Genomic DNA, 24,987 nt, shown 5'->3' with positions numbered 1-24,987 from the left:
TTTGATTAGCTCTGACTAGAGAGCCCAGACTGGAGGCAGAGGTCAGGAAGTCCTTTGTTATCTGGTCATAGGCTTGTTATCGCAGTACCAGATATTATATACCAGATATATATATCTCACAAATCACTGAGAACTCACAAAAAACTCTTTATACTGTAAGAAGCTGAGCTTTTGATTTTGGGCTTGTTTTGGTGACCTAAGATGGAAGACAAGTTGTGTCAAAGATATTGTTCAAATGGATTCTTTTGCTTCATTTTTTCATATTCAAAGATTATAATGACATCTTTATAGTTATTCGCTTGAATCAGGGCTGTGTTGCAGCAGATAATGCTAGAGCAAAACCCTACATGGAGCTGATCTGAGAGCTGACGTAGAGATGGGGTATGGTTCTGTACCTGTCAGCTAGCTGCATCAGGGAAACTGGTGAATTGTGGTAGTGGAACAGATCTGTTGTGTGGGTGCTTTTTTGTGGGGGTTTTTTGCCTGTTCGTTGTTTTGGTTTGGTTTTTAAACCTCAATCGGAATTTACCAGAAACACAGGCGATAAGGTAATTTTCCACTCTTCTCACTTTTCCATTTCTCCTCTGTTCTAATTTTGCGTTTGGTAGAAGCTGTTTCAATAGACAGTAGCCTGTTCTGTTAGCAGACAAAATTGCCCTTAATCGATCTTCTGCTGTTGACATACTTTTTTTCCCCCTTGGCATACGATGTCAACAGATGTGAACCGTATGGTGCCAGGGCTTTGGTATTGGCAGAAGAAGCTGAACAAACCATTAGAAATATTTCCAAATGGGTCATCATCGCAGCTTGGTGTTTGATTCCTTGCAGAAGTCCAACCAGTAGTTCAGAGTCACTCTCACTTTTGAGCAGCTGTCATTCCATCCTTATAAAAGAACTTCTTTGATATATTGCAATATAATTATCAAGTGTCTTTGCAGAAAACAAAATTTCAGCCTTTAATTGATTTGTGGCTGGGCATCCTGATGCTAACGTATGATTAAGTGGCTATACTATCGTTAGCTAAGCACGGGGTGGGGCTGGGTCATCTTTGAGAATGAAACCCTGCCTTCTTGGCTTGCAAAAGAAAATCTGAAACTTGCAATTGATCTATTACAGTTTTTGAGATTAGTACTGCTTTGTTTTGCAAAGGCATGTTCCTGAAAAGCCTGCAGAAATCATAATTTGTATCCACTTAAACAGGCTCAACAGAGCGCAGGTTTTCCAAGAAGTAAAGTGGGGACGTGTTTGTTACCTCTGAGGCATCTGTATCGTCCTTCTTCTGGCCCTCCCAGAATCTCACACTTATTTTTTTTTTTAAATTGAAAACTGTCTAAATGGGAGACTTGTTTCCTACCAAATGTTGGGTCTTGATGATTAGTTGCTGACTGCTGGATCAGTTCACGTTGCTCCATATGCAGTATTTCTTTTCTTGAGAGGCATAACGAGAGTAATTTAAAAAGCCTTTATGTATTTCAGAATTTGGACTATAACAATGTTTGTGACCAGAAGGTAACACAAACTTTTGTGTTGCACTGTTTCAGGATTTTCTGGGATCTGGGGACCCCAAAGACACAAAGATGCTCATAAAAAAACAAGCAGATTGGGCCAAGAATATCAATGAACCAAAAGCAGCAGTGGAGATGTACCTCTCTGCAGGCGAGCACATGAAGGCCATAGAGATCAGCGGGGACCATGGCTGGGTTGACATGTAGGTTTTAGTTCCATCTTAGAAATAATATATAATGAAAACTTAAATGAGTTGTTATGAATTCTGAATAGTTTTAAAATAAGACAAAATTTGTTTGATATGTGCCTTTATATCAGATTGAGTATTTGAAGCACATCTACAATTAAAAATATTTTTAAAGTTACATATGTTTAGGGGGTAGGGACATAAATATGTTACGAGAACAAATGGATTACAACAGTAAAGAGAATGAATGGGTTCATCTGTAGTATGAAACTGTCTTCTAAAATATGCATGCCTTAAGCTTTTCAGGGTAATCATCACAGCAGTGCTTATATGTGATAGCCTACTTCTGTTGTTTTAAGCTGTTAAGGGTAATCATGTAGTGGGTAGAGAAGACAACTGGAGCACAGAATCCCTAGAAATTCTGGGGCTACTCCTGCCACTGGTCAAATTCTCCTTGATTTGTGATAGGTGACACTTTGGGTCGTTTGTGGAGTTGCCATAAGATCTTGGACAGGTCACTCTGCCTTCCCTCAGTTTTGCTGTGTGGCAAAGGGGGTAATGTTTGTTTGGGAGTCTTTTGTTTAGGTCAGGGTTGAGGAAGAGTGTCCCGTGTCACTCAGTCACATAGGACCTACTCCCTCCCTCCGTATTCATGGCTGTGCGGAGTCTGAGATAGGGAGTTGCACACAGGAGTAAAGATTGAAGGAACAGGTTTCCAGCTTGTAAAAGGGAAAAAAAAGAATTTGGAATGTTTACTGAAAACTCTTTAAACAGTATTGCATGGTACTACTATTATGATATTTATTAAATAATAACTGATTAAAGATGAAGTTATTACAATAATCAAACAAAAAGCAAAACTAGGCAGAACCTGAAACATCTGGCTTCTTTCTGTTGGGTCTAGGTTAATTGAAATTGCTCGAAAACTGGATAAAGCTGAGCGTGAGCCTTTGTCAAAATGTGCCTTCTATTTTAAGAAACTTGATAACCCTGGCTATGCAGCAGAAACCTACATGAAGGTCGGTGACCTGAAAGCATTGGTCCATCTCCACGTGGAGACTCATCGCTGGGAAGAAGTAAGTGTGCTCTTGATGCCTGTGTTTAAAACATTGCTTCTTACCGGTTTCAAGAAAGAGAGACAAATACCTGGCTCCCCCCACCACCACTGCAGTGAAGGGGGAGGCAGGGAGGGGGGGCTTCTGCAGCATGTGATTCAGAGTATTTAAGTTAATTTTGTATGCTCAGTGTTTGCCTGGTGGTAGTTTTGGGGTTTTGTGGTTTGGTTTGGAGTGGTATGGGGTTTTTTTTGTTTGTTTGTTTGTTTAAGTTTCCTGGCTGAATATTTCATGCTCTCACTTCTGAGCACTTTTTTTGCCTGATGAGTAGTTGCCCACTTCCTATGGTAATCCATGGGATGCTTCTGGTCCATCAGAAAAAATAAATAGTTATTATATCATGGGAAGATCTGTTTTGAACTCTATTATTTTTGATTTGGACACACTTGAGCGAGAACACTGTGCACATAATTTAGATCTGATGAATGTGAGCTGTGTTAGTGTGGACCCCACTCTGTAACTGGATTTATGCTTCTGATTAGGTAAAGTTCTGACTTCACTGTGTTTTTCCATAAAATCATGGATCTGCCAGTACCACCTGCTTCACAGCTGGGATCACCATTAATTTGGTCTTGTTCCTTCACATTAAGTTTTTGACAGGTGTAGTTTCTTCAGGAAATGTTTTCAAAGTGCTGCTGCAGTTGACGACCTCCCTCCCCCAATTATATGGGTGCTCTGGAAGATTGTAGACTTAGTCCTATATTAACTAGTTAGCAAGTTTAGAAAGTGAATCTAAGCTGCATTTGTAGTGTTACTTCAATTTCTTTAGAAGATATATTTAGTAAAAATAAAAATATTTTTTGGCTCTTGCTGTGAAATCTACTAAATTTCCTGCATAATCACTTTCAAGTTTCCCTGTTTCAATAACCAGGCTGTTACTATGCTTAGTTTCTTCTCTTTTGTTGTTGATTGCATTTTGTCTTAAAATACATTAGTTTCATACTGGAGAAAATATGGATTACACTCTCTGTGTATGTATTTTATTGTGAATTTACATAGAGCTAAAGGATTGGTCCCATGGAATATTCTAAACCCTTTAACCGTTTAAACCATGCAGAATTCTAAAAATGAATTTTTTTATTTACCTCAGGCATTTGCTTTGAGTGAAAAGCACCCTGAATTCAAAGATGATGTCTATGTCCCTTATGCTCAGTGGCTGGCAGAGAATGATAGATTCGAAGAAGCCCAAAAAGGTAAGAATGCCGGTGACAGATCACTGGTCACTCAAAATTTACTCCATACTTTTCTAGTATTTTCTATTTTTCATGCATATTTTCCAATACAGAATATGTGGTCTCTGCCCTGCAGGGTTTCTTATCAGTGGGCTTCAAACCCAAATAGAATCTGAGTTTTCATACTGTTCTTGAAGTAGCTGGAGGTCTCCTTATTTGATGAAAATGTGATGGGTCTACCAAAAATGATGGCATCTAAATACCGGTCCAGATATTCCATCGCATTCTGTATCCAAGTGTGGCACACGGCAACAGCATGTAGCATATAATCTGAACTGTCTTTATTAATATTTTTATCACAGTATAATTCACAGTATCCACAGTATCACAGAATCTACCTTATAAACCCGAGTAAAAAGCATAGTTTTTCCTTATATTTAGGTAATGGTGGGTTTGTACAAGTAAAATTTTCCTGTTTCTTTAAGAATTTTCGTGTATTTTGTTAGGCTTATAAAATCACCTTTAAAGAGAACTGTCAACTTTCCATCATGTGGACAAGCTTAAAATTTAATTCATAAACTGTTCCAGGGACAAGGAGATGTAGAGGCAAGCTCCATGTGGAGCCAGCAGGTTTTTAGAACAGTTACTTTTCTCAGGTGCAGCTCCGTGTGACTGTTGCATCTGCTGTTTCCAGAGCCAGCTCAGATCTCAGTGTATAACTGCATTTGCTTATAAGGGCCAAGCTAGTCAACATGCCAGGCATGATCTGTCTCCACACAAAAGTAGCTTGTGCGTCTCGGCGCCAAACCTTTGAGCACCTGGTGCTAGGGCAGTTTGGTAGTTCGCACACAGAACTCTCTGAATATAGGTGTGGTGTTTCCAGTTTGTGCCACGAAGCTCTGCTGCTGTGGCTCGGCAAATGTCAGCGCCCCAGAACTGCGTGAGCTGGAGGTCATTGGGTAGCGGTGTGAGGATTCAGTTACACCTGAGCTGGCTCAAGTCAGGAGGCAATGTGCTGTGGGGTTGGGTTTTTTGGGGTTGGTTTCCCTCCCGTCCCAATTACCCAATGTGAAGACTGTGTTTGCCAAATTCATGTTTACCAAGTGAGAATTCAGGACCTTACTTTATACTGGCTTCTGAGCATCAGATAAATAAATGCTGTTAAATAACAGAAGGATATAGTAAATTCTGTACTCTTTCAAAATACTCAGCATTACAAACCAGAGCACTATCTTCAAACATTAATTTATTGTCGTGTTGAATGAGGCTGTGATTTGCAGTGTTTAGATTGCCATTATTTGTATAGAGATCTAATCATCATAGCGTTTTTGCTCTTTTCTGTATTTAAAAAAAAGCATCAAGTGTTGTACAAAGTCTATGAGCTCAAGAGCTGCTGAGACAGTGCAAAAGCCACAAAATACCTACAGATGCTTCTTATGTTCCATTAGTGCCGCTATTGATATTGGCTGAATAGGCTGCTCTTAATTTAAAAACATTAATTTCAGTTAATTGATATAATCGCACTGTAAAATCCTCTTTGTTTTGGCCTCCTTTGTAGCATTTCACAAGGCTGGCAGGCAGAGTGAAGCTGTAAGAGTGCTGGAGCAGCTAACACACAATGCTGTGGTTGAAAGCCGATTTAACGATGCAGCCTATTATTATTGGATGCTTTCCATGCAGTGTTTAGATATAGCCCAAGGTGAGTAACGGAAAGGACGTTTGTTACCTTCTTCTGCATGTAGACAAACAACTACTGGATTGTGATAGCGTTGCAGCAACCATTTCACTGTTGTGTGGCTTTGTGTTTGTTTTTTTAATGCTGTGCATAACTGGCTTGTGCTATTTTTGTAGTCCCCCTGGTTTTCCCATGTGCTTATTTAAAACAAATAAGCAAATCGGCAACAGCAGCATGCATAGGCCTCCTCTTGAAATCTGCCTAGAATCAAAATCGTGTCTCCTGGGGCCACGTATCCTCATGTACCTTCCCACAGCGCCCTTTAACTAGGGACGTGATTGGAGGGTTAAAATACTAATAAATAAGATGATATTGGAGTGTAAGATATGTCTAGTATTTGAACATAGGTTGCATAGGTACTTTACAAATTATTTCTGTCAACAGAGCTAAAACTGATTGATTGTAGCTGTCATCTTGTCTTCTGAATGCATTTCACTGGGAGAGAGGTGGAGCCAGTAGTTAATAGGTGTAATTTAGTAATAATGAATACAAAAGACTGACAATACTGCCTTTTGGTTTTAGTTCAGCTGATGCACAATAGTGCTGACCTGTTACCCCCTCAGGTATTTTATTGAGGTGCAAACTTTTCCAATTGGCCTAGCAGTGTATTTAATATTTATGAAATAAATCTTTCAAAGCTCATTTTACTTGTAAACTCTGAAGTTATGGATGAGCCTTCCAGTGATGCACGCCTACTATTTTCTACCTTTAATTAAGGTATAGCTTCTGGCTGTGTTAAAGCCATTGCCTTACCTGTTTTGTTTCACCATGCTTATTTTAGACCATAAATTTGCTCAGGAAAATGGCGAGTCTGTATAACATGTGGTTTGCACAGGTAGATGGGACACACTTGGACTGGGACATACCTCTTCGGGAAGTGCTGGCACTAAAATCATAATATGCTGTTTTCTTCCAGCTGAGTCTCATAGACTCGTCTTGGAGACTTACACTAATGCCTTTGCCTCCCGCAGAGAATGAACAACAGAAGATTGAAATGTTGCAGAAGTTTCATCACTTCCAGCATTTGGCAGAAGTTTACCATGTCTATCACTCTATTCAAAGATACACTGTAAGATATTCACTTCAGAAGTTGTGTGTTTATGCTTCCTGGGCATTTTTCCTTAGGGAGTCCAGAAATAACTAGGAATAATTAATGACTTTTCAGGCAATTAAATATTGAGTGTAGATTAGTGATACTGTATAATGACTTTATTTCTTTAACTTTATTATACAGCCTTCTGCTGTACTGTGCAAGAACTTCTGTTGTCATAGTTCCTAAAAACTGCAGTGCAGTCTGTGCTTGTCTCAGTGTGGGTAGAAGATATGATGATGACTGACTTCCCACCCCCAGCCCTTTTTTGCTAGCTATATTGGTTTGGTTCCACAGCGACCTGAGCCTCTGGTCCTGCACAGGCTACGGTCGGCTTTTCCTTTAATCACGGGAAAAGAAGATTGAACCTAGCTTAGGGATTCCCAGTGTGCTACGTGTATCAGTACTGATGTGTGTAAACTACTCCAAAATGATAAGCAGTCATGAGTGAGGAGCTCCTGCTACTTCCAGCAATTAGAGTAATGTTGCTGCCACCGTTGATGAAAATACCTTTTGTAAAACATCTGAGAACCCTTGATTCGTGCCCTTGCCCAAAAGAAGACTCTGTGCTATGGAGATCTTTGCTGGTCAGAATGCTTCAGACCTTATGGGGTGGAAACTTTACACTACTGCTGGCCAGGCTGCCTCATTTTTAAATAGCCTGTTAAAGATTCTGTTTTAGCTACATAGATATTCTCTCTCTCTCTCTTTCTGCGTGTAGCGGGCATGAGCTTTGGTGATAAAGACATGCAAAATCCACTCGCTATATTCTGTCAGCACCTCTTCTTTTTGCAACTGTATGAAAGAAACACAGTACTTGAGATGCCTAGTGCTGTGATGCTTAGCGATAAGAGTTGTTGATTTTCCAGCTTAGAAATATGTGTCTGTATTTTTAATACTGCAGGAGGAGCCGTTCAGTTTCCACTTGCCTGAAACACTCTTCAATATCTCCAGGTTTCTGCTTCACAGCTTAACAAAGGAAACTCCTTTGGGGATCTCAAAAGTGTATCCTTCCAATACAGTATAAAATCTAGAACTTATCTGGTGAGATACATGAAAGGAATAATTGATGTTGATCCGCAGTGCAGAGATCTCCTGTATAGGGTATCTTCAGTTTCAGCTGTTGGTTATAGTCAATGGGAACTGACTTTTGTCCCTAAGGAAACAATCAGCATCTTCAAACCATTGTGTGTTTTAACTGCGCTACCTTTTTTTTTAATAGTTTTGGAGAGCTGTACAAATCAACTAACATGTAATTCTGAAAACCACCCACCCAGTCTGGTGCATCACCTTCGTCAGAGAAGCAGGTTCTAGGATATCAGTCACTGCAACAGGATGTTGGCTCTGAATCTTGACAGTGTTGTTGTAAGGAGGCTGAGCTGAGACAGGAGCAGGGGTAAGAAAAAACAGGAGCTTTTGCTTCGCATGAGGCTGGTGTAGCTGTGTAGTGTCTGTCAGGCTAACATTTGCACAGCTTTGTTAGAACGTACTGCGTCTTTGGAGAGTACTTCATAAGCGCCCTGTGCGAACCCTGTGGAAAGGCAGCTATCTGTAAGAGAAAGCAAGAAGGGTTACTGGGTGCCACAGGGAGGCTTAATTTTCTTGTTTTCACTTCATTGATGGCTTCAGATGGGATGGTAGCTTTCCTTTTTGCAACTTCCTCACTTATAAATGTATAATCTTTCATAAAGTCTTTCATAACGTGCCTTGTGATCGGTGGCTTTCTAAACAGCTGTTACTGTTATACACTGATGAAAGGAAAGACAACTCTTGGTCAACGATGCAGAGCATATGCTTTATTTCCAGTAAGGTCATGTGTGTGTAGTTGGTGTCTGTGGGTTGCTGGTGGTTTAAGATCTCTTTTTTTTTGGGGGGGGGGGGGGGGGGCAGGGTGTTTTTGGGAAAATCCATTCACCCTAAAATTACTGAAATTTTGTAAATGGAGTCAGGATATTTAACCAAGTTAATGTTTTTGTAGGGTCAGTTCCTTACCTTGCTAATAATTGCCCACAGACACTTTGATAGTTCTTTCACACTGTTTTTAAATGGAGTTATGCAAATAGATTTCTCTTGTTAAACCCTGTTTGAGGTAGCGGTGTAGGATATGCTTCATTGCACAACTTCTCTGATTAGAAAGAGTATTGCAGTTTTTTCCTAAATGCTGTTTGTATTTTTATTCCTTAATTAAATTGTAGCAATACATTATTTGCCCTGGCAAAACAGAGTAAAGCTCTTGGTGCATATAAACTGGCTCGTCATGCCTATGACAAGTTACAGGGACTGCAGATCCCAGCGAGGTTCCAGAAATCAATTGAGCTGGGCAGCCTGACAATCCGATCCAAGCCATTCCATGACAGTGAAGTAAGCTGTGATGTCTTTCATGTCAATCACTAATATGTGGCCTAATCCAAGAATCTGAGTTGCTGTATGCACAAAAAAATCTGAAATACATTATGCATAGCTCTGTGATATAATTGCATTTCTGCTGTAAACACAGTTCTTATATTGTCATTCTTCAGGTCAGACTTCCCTTTGCTCCCGAGAACAAATTAAAATCAGTCCTTTCTTTATGGGCAGATTCCGTCCTCCCTCTCCTGTCTTGCATCTACCTTCCTCTCTGCCTATTAGTTCTTTCAAGCCTTTTTCTCTCCGATCCACATGCAATTACTCTGCAGTCTTTCTCTCTTTCTCCAGCTGGAGGTCACTTGCATTTGTTCCACTCCTAGCACTCCTTCCCTCCTCCTCCTATCCCTTGAATGACCTTCCTTCCTTAAGTCTTATTTTAACACCTTTTCTTCTTTAACTGAAGCCTGACTTTCTGCAGTGCTCTATAAAGCTATGTCTTATGGAGTACTCACTAAAAATAAATTGCATTGTGCAAGTGAACATGCACCTGGCCACCTGTAATAATAGAAATACAATCTTAAGAACTGCCTAAAATAACTGTGCTCTTGAAAAGGAGAGATGAATTAATTGGAGAACTTGAATTTGACCAAACCTTAGAGCAAAAAAACTTTGCTTTGGTAACCTTCTCTTCGACTTCTTTTGTCACTCTGTACTTTATGCAGAATTCTGCTTCTGTTACTGCAAAGACAAGGTGAGAATTTTATTGCTAGAATAGTGAAGATGGCTATTTTTAATGTGAAAACTTGCTGTTTTATTAAAAAGGGAAAGCATTTTCAGATGTTAAAGGATCTGATTTCACAGCAGTATTTCTCCAGATTAGCAGTGATGTAATATCAGTGGTCTAAACCCAAGGAGCCCATATTTAATTGAAAACAAAGAGTTCAGGGTGTGCTGATCTGTTTACGATTACCGTGCTCTGTATGTGTTCTTGCAGGAGCTTGTGCCCTTGTGTTACAGGTGCTCTACCAACAACCCTCTGCTAAATAACCTGGGGAACGTCTGCGTTAACTGCAGACAACCTTTCGTCTTCTCTGCTTCTTCCTATGGTGCGTTGGAATATCACATTTGGTTGTGCTTTTCAAGTAGATAAATGTTAACTGAATAGAGTAAGTTAGTACATAATTTGTTCTCTCTGCAATGTTATTTGGACAAAAAAATCTTTCCTTTTACTGTTGTTTGATTTGACCAAGCGGCTGCTTCTTGTCCCGGGGATAGCTGGGTTTCATGGCAAGATAGTAGTTGTAAAGCATTGTGGTTTTGTGAGGCATGGATTGTATAAAGTGTTTCATAAACACAGGTGCAGTCCTTTGAGAAGTTGAGGAGGCTTGGGTTTGTTTTTATTTTATTTTATTTACTTGCTTCATGAGAACACGTGGGCAGACCACCACTGTCCTAGAAGCCAGAGGGTGATCATTTCTGAAGGGGCACGGGGTCTTGTAGGAGGCATTTTCTGAGTTCTTGCAGGTCAAACGCTCCTTGCTTTTCACACCCTGTAGAAGTACTGCATCTGGTTGAGTTCTACTTGGAAGATGGCATCACAGATGAAGAAGCTGTAGCTCTCATTGATCTTGAAGCTCCAAGGTTGAATAAAAGAGAGAGTAAATGGCAAGAGATGATGAGTGACCGTATCCTTTCTATTAAAATTGGATTCCAGCCATTTTCTTAGGGGGAAGAAAGCAACAATTTTAAATGTTCCCTCCCTTAGGTTTAAAATTTTCTTTTTGTCCTATGACTGGTGTGAGTACAATTGCATCGTGTTTCCTTTTCAAGTTAGTATAACAACCAAAGTGATGTTTTAACTAACTAAACCTAATATATTCATAAAGCTTTTTCATCAGGAAAATTTGCTTCTAATCCTGTAAAATATTTCTTTTTAACAATGGAATACCACACTTCACCTATTCTGTTTTAGCTGCTTTCTGTAAAGAATGGGGAGAATCTGAATTGTGTTATTTGCTTCCAACAACAGCATGCGTCAGAGCCTGCCTTCTCTTAGCCAAGGGAAGCCAGTGTTGCCGTTCGTCACAACCATTCCTGTTGGAAACTGTTTCGTAATGCTTTGGCATCCAGAGCTCCGAGTTGCTGCGGGGACCATATAATATTAGGTGCCACGTAATGCATAAGAAAGCACAATCTCTGACCAAACCTGCTAAAAATGTAATTTACACAGGTTCCTTCATTTGCTTTTTGTCATCTGTCCGAAGGGGGCAGAGAGGGAAAGGCAGAGCTGATGTCATGCTTGGTTGTGGTCAGTTTTGCCATTGTACAGCAGCTGCAATGGTAAATTTCCCCAGTCACTGTGAATCACAGCAAGCCCTTCTCTAGTACCTTCTATAATAAACCAGGCAGTGTAGCAGTTCGGGAGTACTTCGGCCCTCTGGAGCAGCAAGGATACCACCAGTCCTGCTGGTATGCGTTCATATTTGTTCTGTGAGTGCTAGCCACTGTGAGGACAGCTGGTTTTGTAGGAACTCTGTTTCATCCTTAACGCGTCTAGATGCACAGAGCTTGAGGCTTGATGACAATGCAGATATTGAAGATGATGATCCCTTTACAGCTAAACTGAGCTTTGAGGTAAGAGCCTGGTGTGAATGTGTCACAAAGACTACCACAAGAGAGTTACAAAGCAGGGGACTGGAAGAGAGGGATGGAACCTGAGACAGAAAGGGATTTACCAGTTAATGCCTCTCCTTTTTATTTTCCTTTTTTTTTTTTTAACCCAACAAAACCCGCCAAAAACAAACAAACAAAAACCTCACACAAAACAACAAAGATCTTAAAGTAAACGTACCTGGAATTTGGTTTTATCATAATAAAATGATACCATGGACCTGCCCCCCAGGGTATTTCTGTCTAGGCAGTAAACCTATAAAAGAGTCGTTACTGTGAGTTTTTAATAAAAGCTGTGGGCATGGGTGTTATTTACAAGGAATTGTGTTAAAATGAATAATGGAAGCTCACTGAAACCAAGTTAGAGATGCTGCTGTCGCTGAAGGTACTGATAAAACTGACTGAGTTTGGTGGGACTAGACTCAGGCCAATGCTATATTAGCTTTTTCTACTGAATTTTACTTTGCTTCCTACAAGATCTTATTAATCCTCAGAGGGCTTTGCAGTTGGTAACAGTAATTCTTTCTAAACCTGCTCTCCTGCAGCAAGGAGGCTCAGAATTCGTTCCAGTGATTGTGAATCGAGCTGTTCTCCAGTCAATGAGCCGGAGGGACGTCCTGATCAAACGCTGGCCGAAGCCATTGCGGTGGCAGTACTACCGCTCCCTGCTACCAGATGCCTCCATTACCATGTGTCCGTCATGTTTTCAGGTAGTGTTTTCATGGAGAGCTTAAAAAACAAACAAACAAACAAACCCTACTGGGAACCCTGCACCCGAAACAATTCTAATCATTCAAGCCTCATACTTTAAAATGTATTCAACAAATTCCTGAATGGTGTAGAGACAGAGAAAGCAGTGAAAACAAAAAATAAGCTGTGCGATGCACAGAGGAGCAGCTGCCTTCTGAAACTTTGAGGTAGCTGAATTTGAGAAGTTGCACTGACAGCAAGTCAGAGCCTCAAGCAAACCTTGGCTGAGCAACAAATGCCGATTTGTATTTATTTCTTTGTGCTCTGCCCCTCTGACTTTCAGCCTGGTCCAGCAGGGAAGATCAGTCAGTAACTCAGCTTGTGGTTCAGTCCCTCTCCCTCTGCTTCCCTCTCTCAGGCATGGCTTTTGGAAATACTGGGATTCGGTCAGGTTTGCTTACACAGAAACTGTAATTTTTGTCCTTCCTTCTGCAAAACTAATTAATTGGTTTGTGCCTTTTCGGCAACATTGGCAGCGGTCTGTGAAATGTTTGCTGCTCTGCCCCAGGTTACAGCGCACTCAGGCAATTGGAAGTAAGAGGAACGATTCTCTTGTAATGGTAGCTTCAGAATGTCTGTGCCATGGAGAAGCTGTTGAGCTCAGTTTGCATTTTCTTTGAGCTAGTCACAGGCTAACTTGTCCCTAAATCTGTTCCTAATTAACAGATGTTTCACACAGAAGACTATGAGCTTCTCGTACTCCAGCATAATTGTTGTCCGTTCTGTCGACGGAGAATAGATGAGTCAAACCAATGAAGAAAAACAACCTTATACCTCAACTGACAGAATTCTCTATTGGCTTGGCAAAACACTTAGATTCGTAGAGTTTTCCTAACAACTTAGTTAAGTCATCTTGTTCTATTTTGTACATAAGAGTGGAACTGAGTTGAAGAAATGCAACTATTTTTTTTTAAATTGTTTGTGAATGCCCTCTACATTTCCCAGGCAAGCAGCTGAAGTGCCACAGATTTTTACAGGGATGTTTCTAGGGTCAAGTTCAGCCTTCAAGTAATCGTTTTTATTCCAACTTGTGCTAGGGCTTGGTTTGCTTCTTAATATGTACCTGTTATTGACAGATCTCCAAATAAATGGGACTATTTTTCACTACTCTTTGTCTTGGAATTTGCTATAATGCTGCTGCTTCTGAGTTTGTGGGTTTTTTTCTTTTTCTTTCTATTCCATTAAGGCAAGAACAGCATTAGAGTTTAGAGCTCTTAAAGTGGGATCTTAAAAGAGTTACACCAATCTTGGCATCAAGGACCGTCTCACATCCACACTGAGTGGAGAGGGGTCGAAGCTTTTAGTAGAATTCACCCTTGTTAAAATGCAAAATGCCAGGTTGTGCATGGAAGTATGGTTTTCACGCTAACCAAGGCACCCAGACATAAGTACCGCAGCAGCCCACTGCTGCATATGTAATCCTAGTAATAGAAGCCTGTTTACTACCAGTGAATGAAATACCACTGACCTGATGGGCTAAACTGAATATATTTGCATGCTTGTGCGCATGTCAGGGGGGCAGGCAGGGACACTGAAGTAGCTGAGGGCTCGCAGTCAGCCACTGGTTTCCCACAACCCCTCCTACGTACCCAAGATGGGAGACTTGTTAATTGATGAGAATATCATGATGTAACTTTGCTGTGGAACCGAAATCACAGGATGGTTCACAGAGGTCTTTTCCAACCTTTATGATTCTAAGATCGTCAACCCAACTCCCCCAGGTCTGAAGTGCCATGTCTACACATTTTAGAACACCCCGCTGGACGGTGACTCCCCCACCTCTCTGGGCAGCCTGTGCCAGGGCCTGACCGCTCTGGCAGGGAAGACATTTCCCCTCATCTCCAACCTAACCCTCCCCTGACGCAGCTTGAGGCCGTTCCCTCTCGTCCTGTCACTGGTGACTTGGGAGCAGAGACCACCACCCCCTCACTCCAGCCCCTCTCAGGCAGCTGCAGAGAGCGAGAAGGGCTCCCCTCAGCCCCCCCTTCTCCAGGCTAAACCCCCCCAGCCCCCTCAGCCGCCCCCCAGCACACTTGTGCTCCAGACCCTGCCCCAGCCCCGCTGCCCTTCTCTGGACACGCTCCAGCCCCTCCAGGCCCTTCTTGTCCCGAGGGGCCCAAACCTGAGCCCAGCACTCGAGGTGGGGCCTCCCCAGGGCCGAGCACAGGGGCCCCATCCCTGCCCGGCTCCTGCTGGCCACACCAGTGCTGACACAAGCCCGGGGGCTGGTGGCCTCCTTGGCCACCCGGGCACTGCTGGCTCATGCCCAGCCGGCTGTCAGCCAGCACCCCCAGGGCCTTCTCCGCCGGGCCCTTCCCAGCCCCTCTGCCCCGGGCCTGGGGCATTGCATGCAGTGAAGGTCCCACGACTCCTGGTGTCCTGTCAGTTCTTGTGGTGGTTGCGATCCGAGTGTACCTGTGTGGCTGTGGGCGCACACGTCTGGGCTCACACAGATCCCACGGCCGTCGTGCTGACCGGTGGAGGGATGTGCTAAAGGAGTATTTCTGAGCACTGTTTCCCCAGCATTGTTTCAGCCCAGAGCCATGGCCAAACAACGTGTAGAGGTGAGGGGAGATGGACCGGCAGCCTTCTACTTGAGCCACTTGCTGAGGGGACTTTAACAACGCAGCGGATTGATCAAACATGCTGGGTCAGTCCCAGGTAGCAACTAGACCCCCACACGGTAGTTTGCTCACTCTCCCCCTCCCCGCAGCACTGGGGAGAAAATCAGAAGAGCAAAAGTAAAAAAGCTCACGGGTTGAGATAAAGATAATTTAGTAAGTGAAGCAAAGCTGTCTGTGCAGGCAAAGCAGAGCAATAAGGGATTTATTCCCTGGTTCCCAGCAGCAGGCAGGTGTCCAGCCAGCTTCCTGGAGAGCAGGGCCTCAGCGTGAGTAGCGGTTACTTGGGAAGGCAAACACCACAAACACAACATCCTCACTTCTTCCTCCTTTCCCTGAGCTTTTATTTCTGAGTATGACATCGTCTGCTGTGGAATACCCCTTTGGCCAGCGGCCCTAGCTCTGTCCCCTCCCCACTTGTTGCCCACCTCTGCCTATCGCTGGCGGGGACAGAGTGGGGAAAAAGAAAGCCTCTGTGCTGTGCAAGCACTGCTCAGCTGTAGCTACAACCCTGGTCTGTTACCACAACCGGTTTAGATGCAAATCCAAGACACGGCACCGCATGGCTGCTGTGAGGGAAGTTAACGCCACCCCAGCCAGACCCAGCCCACCATCACGCTCCCGGGTGGTCGAACCCCCCGAGGAGGGTCACCGAGCGGTTCTCCAACAGCAGAACTTGCGTAAGTAACCAGCTGGGCTGGATTTGAGCTGGGAAGCGATAGGTCTCTTGGCTTCAGTATAAGTTGTGCCCGTGTCACCACGAGTTCTATTGTTACGCCATTCCGTCTGTCACAGCCTCCCTTTGTTCTGAGTGGGAAATGGTACTTTATTTTACTGTCGTAAGCTACTGGCTGAGGTGGTTGGGTGCTGGTAAAGCAGCTACTATGTAAACAGCGTTTGCATGTGAAACTGGTGATGTCTCCATGTCTGCTTGAGTTCCTCCTGAAAGTGACACTGCAATGGCACTACAGGGTTTCTGAGTCCCTCAGTGGTTCCTGACCAAGTTTGCTTAATTTACCACTTCAAAAACATTCTGTTCTAATTATCACTTCTCTGTTTTTTGACTGTCTGTCGCTGTTTGCAATGAAGGCTTTGCGATTGACATGGATAAACAATGCTGTTTGAGATGTGAGCCAGAATGGAAATCGGCTCATTCTCCCGGAACTGAGCTGGCTTTGCAGAGCTGGTAGGAATGAAAAATTATAAAAATAAATAGATAGGGTTTGCCATGACACAGAGAGAAAATGGATGAAGCAAGGAAGCTTTCTTCTTTTTTTAAAAAGCTCTGTGAATACAGACAAGGTTTGAAAAGTGTATTGGGCTTTTCCAGGCAGAAACATACTCAACACATCTCATACGCTGTGAAGGTGCTCTAGTTCCACACTGCCCCGTGCCATTGAAACTCTCAGGTAACTTCATGGTAAGGAGTCCCTGGACGTACATAAGTCCCACCACAGCGCTTTTGTCTGAAGCCATCGTGAGCAGTTGACCCACTGTTTTCTTCCATTTGACCTGTTCTACCTCATTACTGCTTGCCTGCCCTGCTGCTGTTCTGCAGTGGTGACGCACACCGGGCCCTAAGCTGCTAACCTCAGCAGTGGCTTATTGCATCAGAGCTTAAGGTGGCATATTTGTGTATTGGGAAGTTAAACCTTTAATCCTTCTTGTAGGCCCAGGTACAACTCTGAACAGCTGCATTTGCAGTTAGATAGTGGCACTGCTCTGGCCTTGGCAACACGTGTGAAAAGTTAATTGAGAGGGACTTAGGATGAGCGGAGTGTGTGTGAGGACGTGGTATTTCCACGTTAATGTGAAGGAAGACTTTTGAGACTGTCCAGAGTGATCGTGACCTGCCTTTGGTTACAGCCAGCCAGATCTTCTTTTGTCTGTGGTGCTAGCGCTTCAGCTCCTTTAGACCTTCCCCGCTTACAGTGAAGGCTTCCCAGCTTGGTCTCTTCTTTAAAGAGAGTACAGAGCTTTGTGCTTTTTGCCTTTACACTTTCTGCATGTGCTAAACTAACCCGTGGGGAACACTGGTAAAAACTAGGCCAGGACTGAAAGAAGTTTATTAAGGCCAAGAGGACGTGAGCTTCTGCCCGTCCCGCACCGTGAGCTCCAGCAGCTCTGGCACATCCTCCTGTGCTGGATGAAGCACCCACAGGCACCCACTCCTCTGCTCGTGGCTGCAGGGACCGCTCAGCTCAGCCCCCCGGCTGCAGCTGAAACAGCAAGGGGAGGTGCTCAGGTCCCCTCCAGCCTCTGTCCCCTACCGAGGGACAGAGCAGACAGTCCTTGCCTTGCTTCCGCAGGGGAACCAGCTGGCACCTGCCTGCAGCGGGAATGTCATTGACTGCTAAGGAGAAAGGTGATAAACAGTGGGTGGAGAAAAAGAGAAGAGATGGGGGAAATAGCTTTGGAGCTTGAAAGATTAATCATGATGGTGTGAACTGTAAGAAACCACCTTCTCCAGAAAAGAGATCCTCTGTGATTGGCTTCATTGTGCTCACTCTGCTGTATGTGTTGTCCTATTGCCTCTGAAAAACTAAGAAAAGATAATGTCTAACACTTGTTGGTTGGCACAAAGAATGTTTCAAGCACAACTGAGCACATTGAGAGGGGAGGCAAAGACACAGAGGACATGGGAGGCTCCAATGACGGCTTCCCCTGTGGAATTTGATGACTCTGCAAAGTTTTGGGGAGACAGAGGATGTCTGTCAACCCACATACCAAGCTGAGTGTTGGCCTCAGCTCAGAACCTCCTTTCAGTGCCCTTGTCCAGCAGCCTTCTCGGGACCAGTGGAGTGATACCTGTTCAGGACAGATGGACTAGGTTATTTATTAGGTGTTACCAATGCAATTGGGATGACCCAAACCACACACATAGCCAGGCACAGAGGAGACAGTACAACTGGAAACCTGCCAGCGGGGTCAGTGTTTCACTGTGGTGTTCAAACTTCGCCAGCTGAATCCTGTAGCGGAAAAAGAGGTGTCTGAGAGCGTGTGGAAGAAGGGTTAGCGATGCTCGTGCTGCCTGAGAGCACCCTGCTGCAGCCTCCCACAGGGAATGGCAGTTATGGTGGGGATGGCTCTCCAGGGGACTAGCTGGCATCATGGACCTGTTTTCTCCTTGTACGAATGGGCCTGGGACACCCCTCTGTCACTGATGGACCACAGCACAGCACGCCTGCTCAGCCCAGCCACCATCTGCAGCCCCAAAACCCACAGCTGTGGGGTTTTGAACCACAGACTTCCCTCCTCTTAGCAGGAAGGAGCTTCTGTTTGTTGGCGAGATCCAAAAGCTCAGCCTAGGAGCCTTGAGAAAGGGTGGCCAAGAGAAGGATCCCCGTGTGCCTTCTTTTGCCCTGGCACCCTCCACCTGGCACCCCGATGGTAATGCATCCCGTTCCTGGTACGCCTCTGTGGGGAAACCGAGGCATTTCACACGGATGGGCAGCACACCCTTGGGCGCCCATGGAGGGTGGACTGGGGGCCTTGGGGGCGGCGGGGAAAGTGCCTCCCCCTGGGCAACGGCAGTGTGAGCTGTGGATGTCCAGCTCGGGATCGTGGGGTGCAAAGACCGCTGTGGGTGCAGGGTCCAGCCCAATCCCTTGCTCCCTGGGGAGCGCAGCCGTGCTGAGGAGCGAGGCTGTGCGAGTGGAGCTACCGTCTGGTTTGGGGCCCCCCAAATGAAAGGTGCGGTGCAGAGCTACCTCTTTATATATGGCCACGAGCCATGGTCTCCAACAATGCCAGCGTGGGCCAGAAACAGGTGTCATCTTAATACCTACCTGGGAAAGCCAATTACCCCTGGATGATTATGATTAATAATTCTCTAAGCCCTAATCGCGCTGACACCAATGCCTGGAGCTTACCCCAGGGGGCACTTTATAAGGGGCGCCCTGCGGAGGCGAGCGTAGCCAGTTCTCCTCAGGGTGCCGGCAAAGGCTGAGAGGTGGCGGGAGTCCTGCTTCAGAAGCGATCCCCCCACGCTCAAAAACCACCCCTGAGTGAGAGGAAAAGGCACATCACGAACTGCAACCATGAACGGGACAGAAGGCCAAGACTTCTACGTGCCCATGTCCAACAAGACCGGGGTGGTGCGGAGCCCCTTCGAGTACCCCCAGTACTACCTGGCTGACCCCTGGAAGTTCTCGGCACTGGCTGCCTACATGTTCATGCTGATCCTGCTTGGCTTCCCCATCAACTTCCTCACGCTGTACGTTACCATCCAGCACAAGAAGCTCCGGACGCCTCTAAACTACATCCTTCTGAACCTGGCAGTCGCCAACCTCTTCATGGTGTTTGGAGGCTTCACAACCACCATGTACACTTCGATGAATGGGTACTTTGTCTTTGGAGTAACAGGGTGCTACATCGAAGGCTTCTTTGCTACGCTGGGCGGTAAGTTTTCCAAATATTCAAAAATCTTCTGCCAGGAATTGCCCCAGGTTTTAGGAGGATGCCCAGATGGTCTTGGAAAAACATGGTATCTGGAAGGTCCTTGGTCTATTGCTGATGTGGGCCAAGGCAGTTGCAGTGTTTCAGAGTGGGAGGTGAAGAAAGTGACAAATTACACTTTTTTTTTTTTTTTGACCTTATTTTGGTAGCCACCTGCTCAGTATCCTGAAAACAACAGTGCAGCAATGAAAAGCAACCGGTAGAAGATTTTGTAGTTGTTGGATTTGCACATCTTTTTGGCTTGCTTTCTGACTTAGGAGATGACGAATTTGTTCTTTCTGTTTCGTGGGGCTGAGTCTGTCGTTTGCTCTGATGCTGTGCGTGGTGGTGCAGGCCAGCAAAGCTGGCTCTCCTCCCTGTGCCAGCCAGGCTCGGACCGTAACAGATGTTAAATAAAAATTGTGTGTCTAAAAATGCCCTTCTCCGCCCAGCTCAGCCTTCAGCCACAGGCAGCGGTTTTACAGGTTTGGTCCTTGTGGCACAAGTTTTCTGGGAAGCTGTGGGTAGCGAGGGGAAATCCTGGGGTGATGGGCACTCGATGCATCTCAGAGCAGGACCGTAGGCTTGCAGGTGCAGGTGCTGTCCAGGATGAGTGGTAGGATCCAGATCTGAAAACACAGCAGGAAAGTGGTTACTGTGGGTCAGCAGTGCAGAGAGGAGGTGTCTTCTCATGCCTTCCTACTGCATCTGCACTTGGCCTTTGTCCATTTCTCTTTCCGAACCCTTGGTGGAGATTTACCTGCTGCCAGGGGTCTTCCTCGGGAACAACAGTCCGAGAAGGCCTCGTGCTGCCATCAGCGTGTTTTTCTCCTCCCGTTGCTCAAAGTTCCTATGTCCCCATCCCTCTCTCGCACTGGTGCAGGTGAAATTGGTCTCTGGTCGCTGGTTGTCCTGGCTATCGAAAGATACGTAGTGGTCTGCAAGCCCATGAGCAACTTCCGCTTCGGGGAGAACCACGCCATCATGGGCGTTGCCTTCTCCTGGATCATGGCCTTGGCGTGCGCGGGACCCCCGCTCTTTGGCTGGTCCAGGTAGGGAGGGCGCTGTGCCCGGTGCCTGGGGCCGCGGGGGCCTGGCTGGCGGTGGCTTGGCCGTGGCCTCCAGCTGGTCTCCTCTGCTGGGCACTGACCTGCCTGGCTCACCTTGCAGGTACATCCCCGAGGGCATGCAGTGCTCGTGCGGGATCGACTATTACACTCTGAAGCCAGAGATCAACAACGAATCTTTTGTCATCTACATGTTTGTGGTTCACTTCACGATCCCGCTGACAGTCATTTTCTTCTGCTATGGGAACCTGGTTTGCACTGTCAAGGAGGTGGGTACCAGCCAGTGGTGGTGGGCTGGGGGCCACCCCCATTCCCAGTGCTGGGAAGAGGCCCGTGCCAGCCTCCAGACTGGTGACAGAAAGGGCCCTCAGGGGGCCAGGCTGGCCCTCCGCAAAGCGGGAAATAGCAGACTCCAGATGTGCAGCAAAACTACCCCAAGCCCTGACCCCGCGTCCCATGCCGGCACAGCCCTCCCCAGCTCCGTCACGTGTCCATTCCCTTCTGCCCGCAGGCTGCCGCCCAGCAACAGGAGTCTGCCACCACCCAGAAGGCAGAGAAAGAAGTGACCCGCATGGTCATCATCATGGTCATCGCCTTCCTGGTCTGCTGGGTCCCCTACGCCAGTGTCGCTTTCTACATCTTCACCAACCAGGGGTCAGACTTTGGGCCTGTCTTCATGACCATCCCGGCTTTCTTTGCCAAGAGCTCTGCCATCTACAACCCTGTGATTTACATCATAATGAACAAACAGGTAACTGGCAGGATGCCAGGCGAGCTCCGTTTTTGTGTTTCACTTTATAGCAGCTTGCGGAGGGTTATGGCACCTCGAGATACCAGTGGGATGGGAGGGGACTTTGGTTCTAGGTAATCTTGTTCTGGCATGCAGGAGGGTGACTGTGCAGCTCATCCTTGGCATTGCATAAATCTCATAAATGCAAGCCCATCCCATCTGAAATGACCCAGGTGCCGGTTTGGTGGAGAAGCTGGGGCTGCGTTGCACCAGCCCTCAGCAGCAGGCAGGGCTGGCAGCAGGCAGCAAGGAAGGAGACTCCACCGGCATGGTGCCTCCCGTGCTGCGGTGGTGGGGGCTTCCAAGCAGCTCTGCCAGGCTTGGAGGCAGCCCCGCAGCCGGAGGAACCCTGGGCGTCCCTCTTTTCCAGTTCCGTAACTGCATGATCACAACCCTCTGCTGCGGCAAGAACCCGCTGGGCGATGAGGACACATCTGCTGGCAAGACAGAGACCTCCTCCGTCTCCACCAGCCAGGTCTCTCCCGCATAGGCCCCGCCGGAGCGGCCAGTCCCCGGGGTGCACGTCGCTGCCCCGGGAGCACGAACCTAGCCCCACCGCTGCCACCGCCCGCCCCCGCTTCACCACGGCCACAGCCCTGCGGGGTGGGCTCCTCTCTCCTGGCACTAGGAACCCTGGGAACAAGGCTGTAAATGTGTACACACGTTTTGTAATTAAAATGCAAAGGCTTAGCTCCTCCACTGGCGTAAATCTGTGCTTTTCTGTTGACGTGCTGAAAGCTCGCTCCCCCCCGCTCCAAATGCAGACCCCTGGGCCTGACGCCCCCGCCATGCCTGCACGCCCTGCCCCGTGTGCGTGAGCCCCGGGCCACGCAGAGCCACCCTCGCCTCCCTCACCCCACCTCGGCGGCCCAGCAGGTGCCGGGGCGCATCCCCGCCTCTGCCGCCGCAGGGCTGGAGCCGTGGTCACCTCCCGGCTCAGCCGCTGGAGATAGAGCCCGGCCAGTGCCACCCAGCCGCTCGGCCCCGCTGCGCTCCAGCTGCCCGGGGGCAAGTCTGCCTGCTGTGAGGTGCTCCCAGCCCTGCCAGGTGCTCCCAGCTCCAGCCCTGCCCCACCTCCAGCACGTCAGAAGCCCCGGGAGGCACCGTGACCCCTCTGGGGGGAACGGGACTGGGTAGCGGTGCACATGGGCCCATCCACGGCACAGCGGTGATGGCTGCAGGCTGCCCAGCAAGGGGGTGGCACGGAGGGGACCTGGTGGCATGCCATGCCATGGCACGGCACAGCACAGACATGTGCAGCCACAGTCGGGTGCCCTCGGGGAGGGTTCGGTGCTTGCTCCTGCAGGCAGCCAGCACAGCAACATGCACATGGTGTTTGCACCCTTGGCAGCAGCCCCACTTGACGTCCCTCCAGCAGGAAGCAACCCCTCCCCATAGTACCACCATCCATCCTTAGGCATCTTCGGGCCCCCTGCACCCTGGGGCGGTGCCCCAAGATACGCTCCTCCTGGTCCTCCCGCACACCTCCCCGTTTCAGCTGCAGTTTGGCATCAGCCCAAGTAGGAGGTTTTGGACAGTGCTTGTGCTTTTGAGGATTGCTCGGTGCATTGCTAAGCTTCCCTCCATGCTGTAGCAGGCAAGACATGGGAGCATATGGCTCAGAGACGTCGACATATGTTTTAAGCACTACAAGATGGCATATTGCAATTGTAGCAGTGTTCTTCATTCTTATTTTTAGCTCAGTTATACAAATAAGATGTTTTCCTCGCTGTTCAGTGTTATCAACATTTGAAACTATTTTTGTACATTATTATCCTCTCTGATTTCTAATCCTATGCAGCTTTGCACGGTCTAATATGGAACGTATAGAACCCATGCAAGTTAAACCTTTAATAAAGAGCAATTTGCAAGTACAATTCTCTCATTATTTTTTTTTATCGATACTTCTGCATATTCAGTGAAATCTAAAGATTAGAGGTTTATGAATAATTCAGTGTTTAGGCTGATGTCTGATTCATGTACTTCAAATCTGGGAGTTGGTTTTGGAGGGAAGAGGAGGAAGGATTTGGTGTTTATTTGCTGTCCGCCAGGCTGTGCTCCATGGGAGCTGTGCGAAGCCTGATGCTGCAGCTTTCCTGCCCCAGCACATGCTGGTGATGTCCTGGCCCCGAGCCCACAGGCTGTCGCCCCATGCCATGCCCAGCCCTACGGCTGCTGCTGGCAGTGGTAGGGGCAAGCGAGGATCTGGGACCCCCAGGCAGGTGCCGGAGGCATCACAGAGCTGCCAGAGAGGTGATGGCCACATCCAGGTGGAGGAGATGGTTGGAAAAGATGCACCCATCCCTGCTGTGGTGCCAGCCCCGCAGCCTTCCAGTGTTCCCAGTGGCCCCTTCCCAGTGAATTCAGAAATGGACTGAAAACGGAGCCGGGAATGGGCTGGTGGTGCTGGTCCGGGGGAAGCCGGGCATGTGGGGCCCAGGCACTGGGTGCCTCTCCCAGCTCCTTGCTCCAGACCTGTCTCCTGCTGGCACCTCAGTCCCCTGCCAGGATCCAGGCCCTGGGCTCAGCAGATGGGCACAGACTTTGACGAAGGTCTTTCTGGGCAGCGCTTTGCATGTATCTTGGTGCGGTAACACGTCTGCTGAGTCGGGCTGTGAACCAGCCCTGCTGTCACATAACCCCAGCCTTTCCTCAGGCTTGCAGCTCCCCCACGGCTTTGACAGACCATGCGATGTGTACAAAAGCCCTGTGACTCTTGCATAAAGAGGGAGGGACTGACATGGTGCGCTGTGGAGAAACACACTTGTCCCCAGGGTGGGGACATCTGTGCTATTCCTGCACCAAAGAGCAGTTGGTGAATTACTCAGGCTCGCCTTGTGAGCACAGGGAGAACAGAAAGTAGCACAAATATCCTACCCCACTGGAACAGCAGGAAAAGTGTCCATAGGATCATAGAAGGACTTACTTTTAACATGGCCACAATACAGAAGTGCCCTGGGTCCCTCAGGGACCCCAGATGGCCAAGGGCTCAGCTCACATGTGGCACATATCCTCAGCATGGGATGGTGGCTGCACCAGGAGCTGGCACGGAGGGGATATGGCGGGGACATGGAGGGGTTGCCCACGTGTCAGGCTGGGAGTGCTCTCCCCTGAGCACAGTGGGATTCAGCAGCAGAGGCAAGTGGGGGGATCCTGCTCATGAGTGCACACCTGGGGCTACTGTAGGGGAGTCGCTCCTCCTTTGGCCTTTGCTGGCCACCAAAGCAGCTCTCAATTTTCCTCCTCTTGTTTGTGGGATCATTCCCTCCCCTCCCAATTATTAGGCTCTCTTGGCAGTGCAGCCCCCACTTCCCAGTGGCACCATCCCAGGCGAAGGGAGCCAGCATGCCACACCAGGGTACCGGGAACAGGTCCCATGTGGGCCCCAACCATGGCTGGCTCCCCCTCTGCCCCACACTGAGTGCCATCAGCCAGCTGCAAGCCCAGCACCCCACCACCCACCAAGCAACGGCCCTGCATGCTCAGGGTGCTCACCCTGGT

General features: G+C 47.2%; 2 protein-coding genes across 5 annotated transcripts in view; both read left to right on the top strand.

The window, feature by feature from the left end:
• IFT122 (intraflagellar transport 122) overlaps positions 1-13,678 on the top strand; it is a 33,726-nt gene extending 20,048 nt beyond the window's left edge. For 3 of the 4 annotated variants that reach the window (XM_064453386.1, XM_064453384.1, XM_064453385.1), the window contains 12 exons: positions 1,542-1,708; positions 2,598-2,769; positions 3,899-4,001; positions 5,539-5,679; positions 6,687-6,784; positions 7,710-7,810; positions 9,001-9,166; positions 10,146-10,257; positions 10,708-10,836; positions 11,709-11,785; positions 12,367-12,531; positions 13,238-13,678. In XM_064453386.1, the coding sequence (XP_064309456.1) occupies positions 1,542-1,708; positions 2,598-2,769; positions 3,899-4,001; positions 5,539-5,679; positions 6,687-6,784; positions 7,710-7,810; positions 9,001-9,166; positions 10,146-10,257; positions 10,708-10,836; positions 11,709-11,785; positions 12,367-12,531; positions 13,238-13,327 (1,521 nt within the window). In that variant the 3' untranslated portion in view covers positions 13,328-13,678. Of the gene's footprint in view, positions 1-1,541; positions 1,709-2,597; positions 2,770-3,898; positions 4,002-5,538; positions 5,680-6,686; positions 6,785-7,709; positions 7,811-9,000; positions 9,167-10,145; positions 10,258-10,707; positions 10,837-11,708; positions 11,786-12,366; positions 12,532-13,237 lie in introns of those variants that run through there. The other variant, XR_010373270.1, reaches the window with a different exon arrangement.
• A 5,554-nt stretch (positions 13,679-19,232) lies between these two features.
• Positions 19,233-22,071, top strand: RHO (rhodopsin). Its single transcript, XM_064455709.1, has 5 exons — positions 19,233-19,593; positions 20,513-20,681; positions 20,800-20,965; positions 21,208-21,447; positions 21,857-22,071. The coding sequence occupies exons 1-5, from the start codon at positions 19,233-19,235 to the stop codon at positions 21,974-21,976; spliced, it is 1,056 nt and encodes a 351-aa protein (XP_064311779.1). The 3' UTR covers positions 21,977-22,071.
• The last annotated feature ends 2,916 nt before the right edge of the window (positions 22,072-24,987 follow it).

This window comes from Phalacrocorax carbo, chromosome 6 (genome assembly GCF_963921805.1).
Source record: "Phalacrocorax carbo chromosome 6, bPhaCar2.1, whole genome shotgun sequence".
NCBI classification, from domain to species: Eukaryota; Metazoa; Chordata; class Aves; order Suliformes; family Phalacrocoracidae; genus Phalacrocorax; species Phalacrocorax carbo.
The sequence above is the reverse complement of the archived record's forward strand: the minus strand, read 5'-3'. Positions and strand labels throughout refer to the sequence as shown.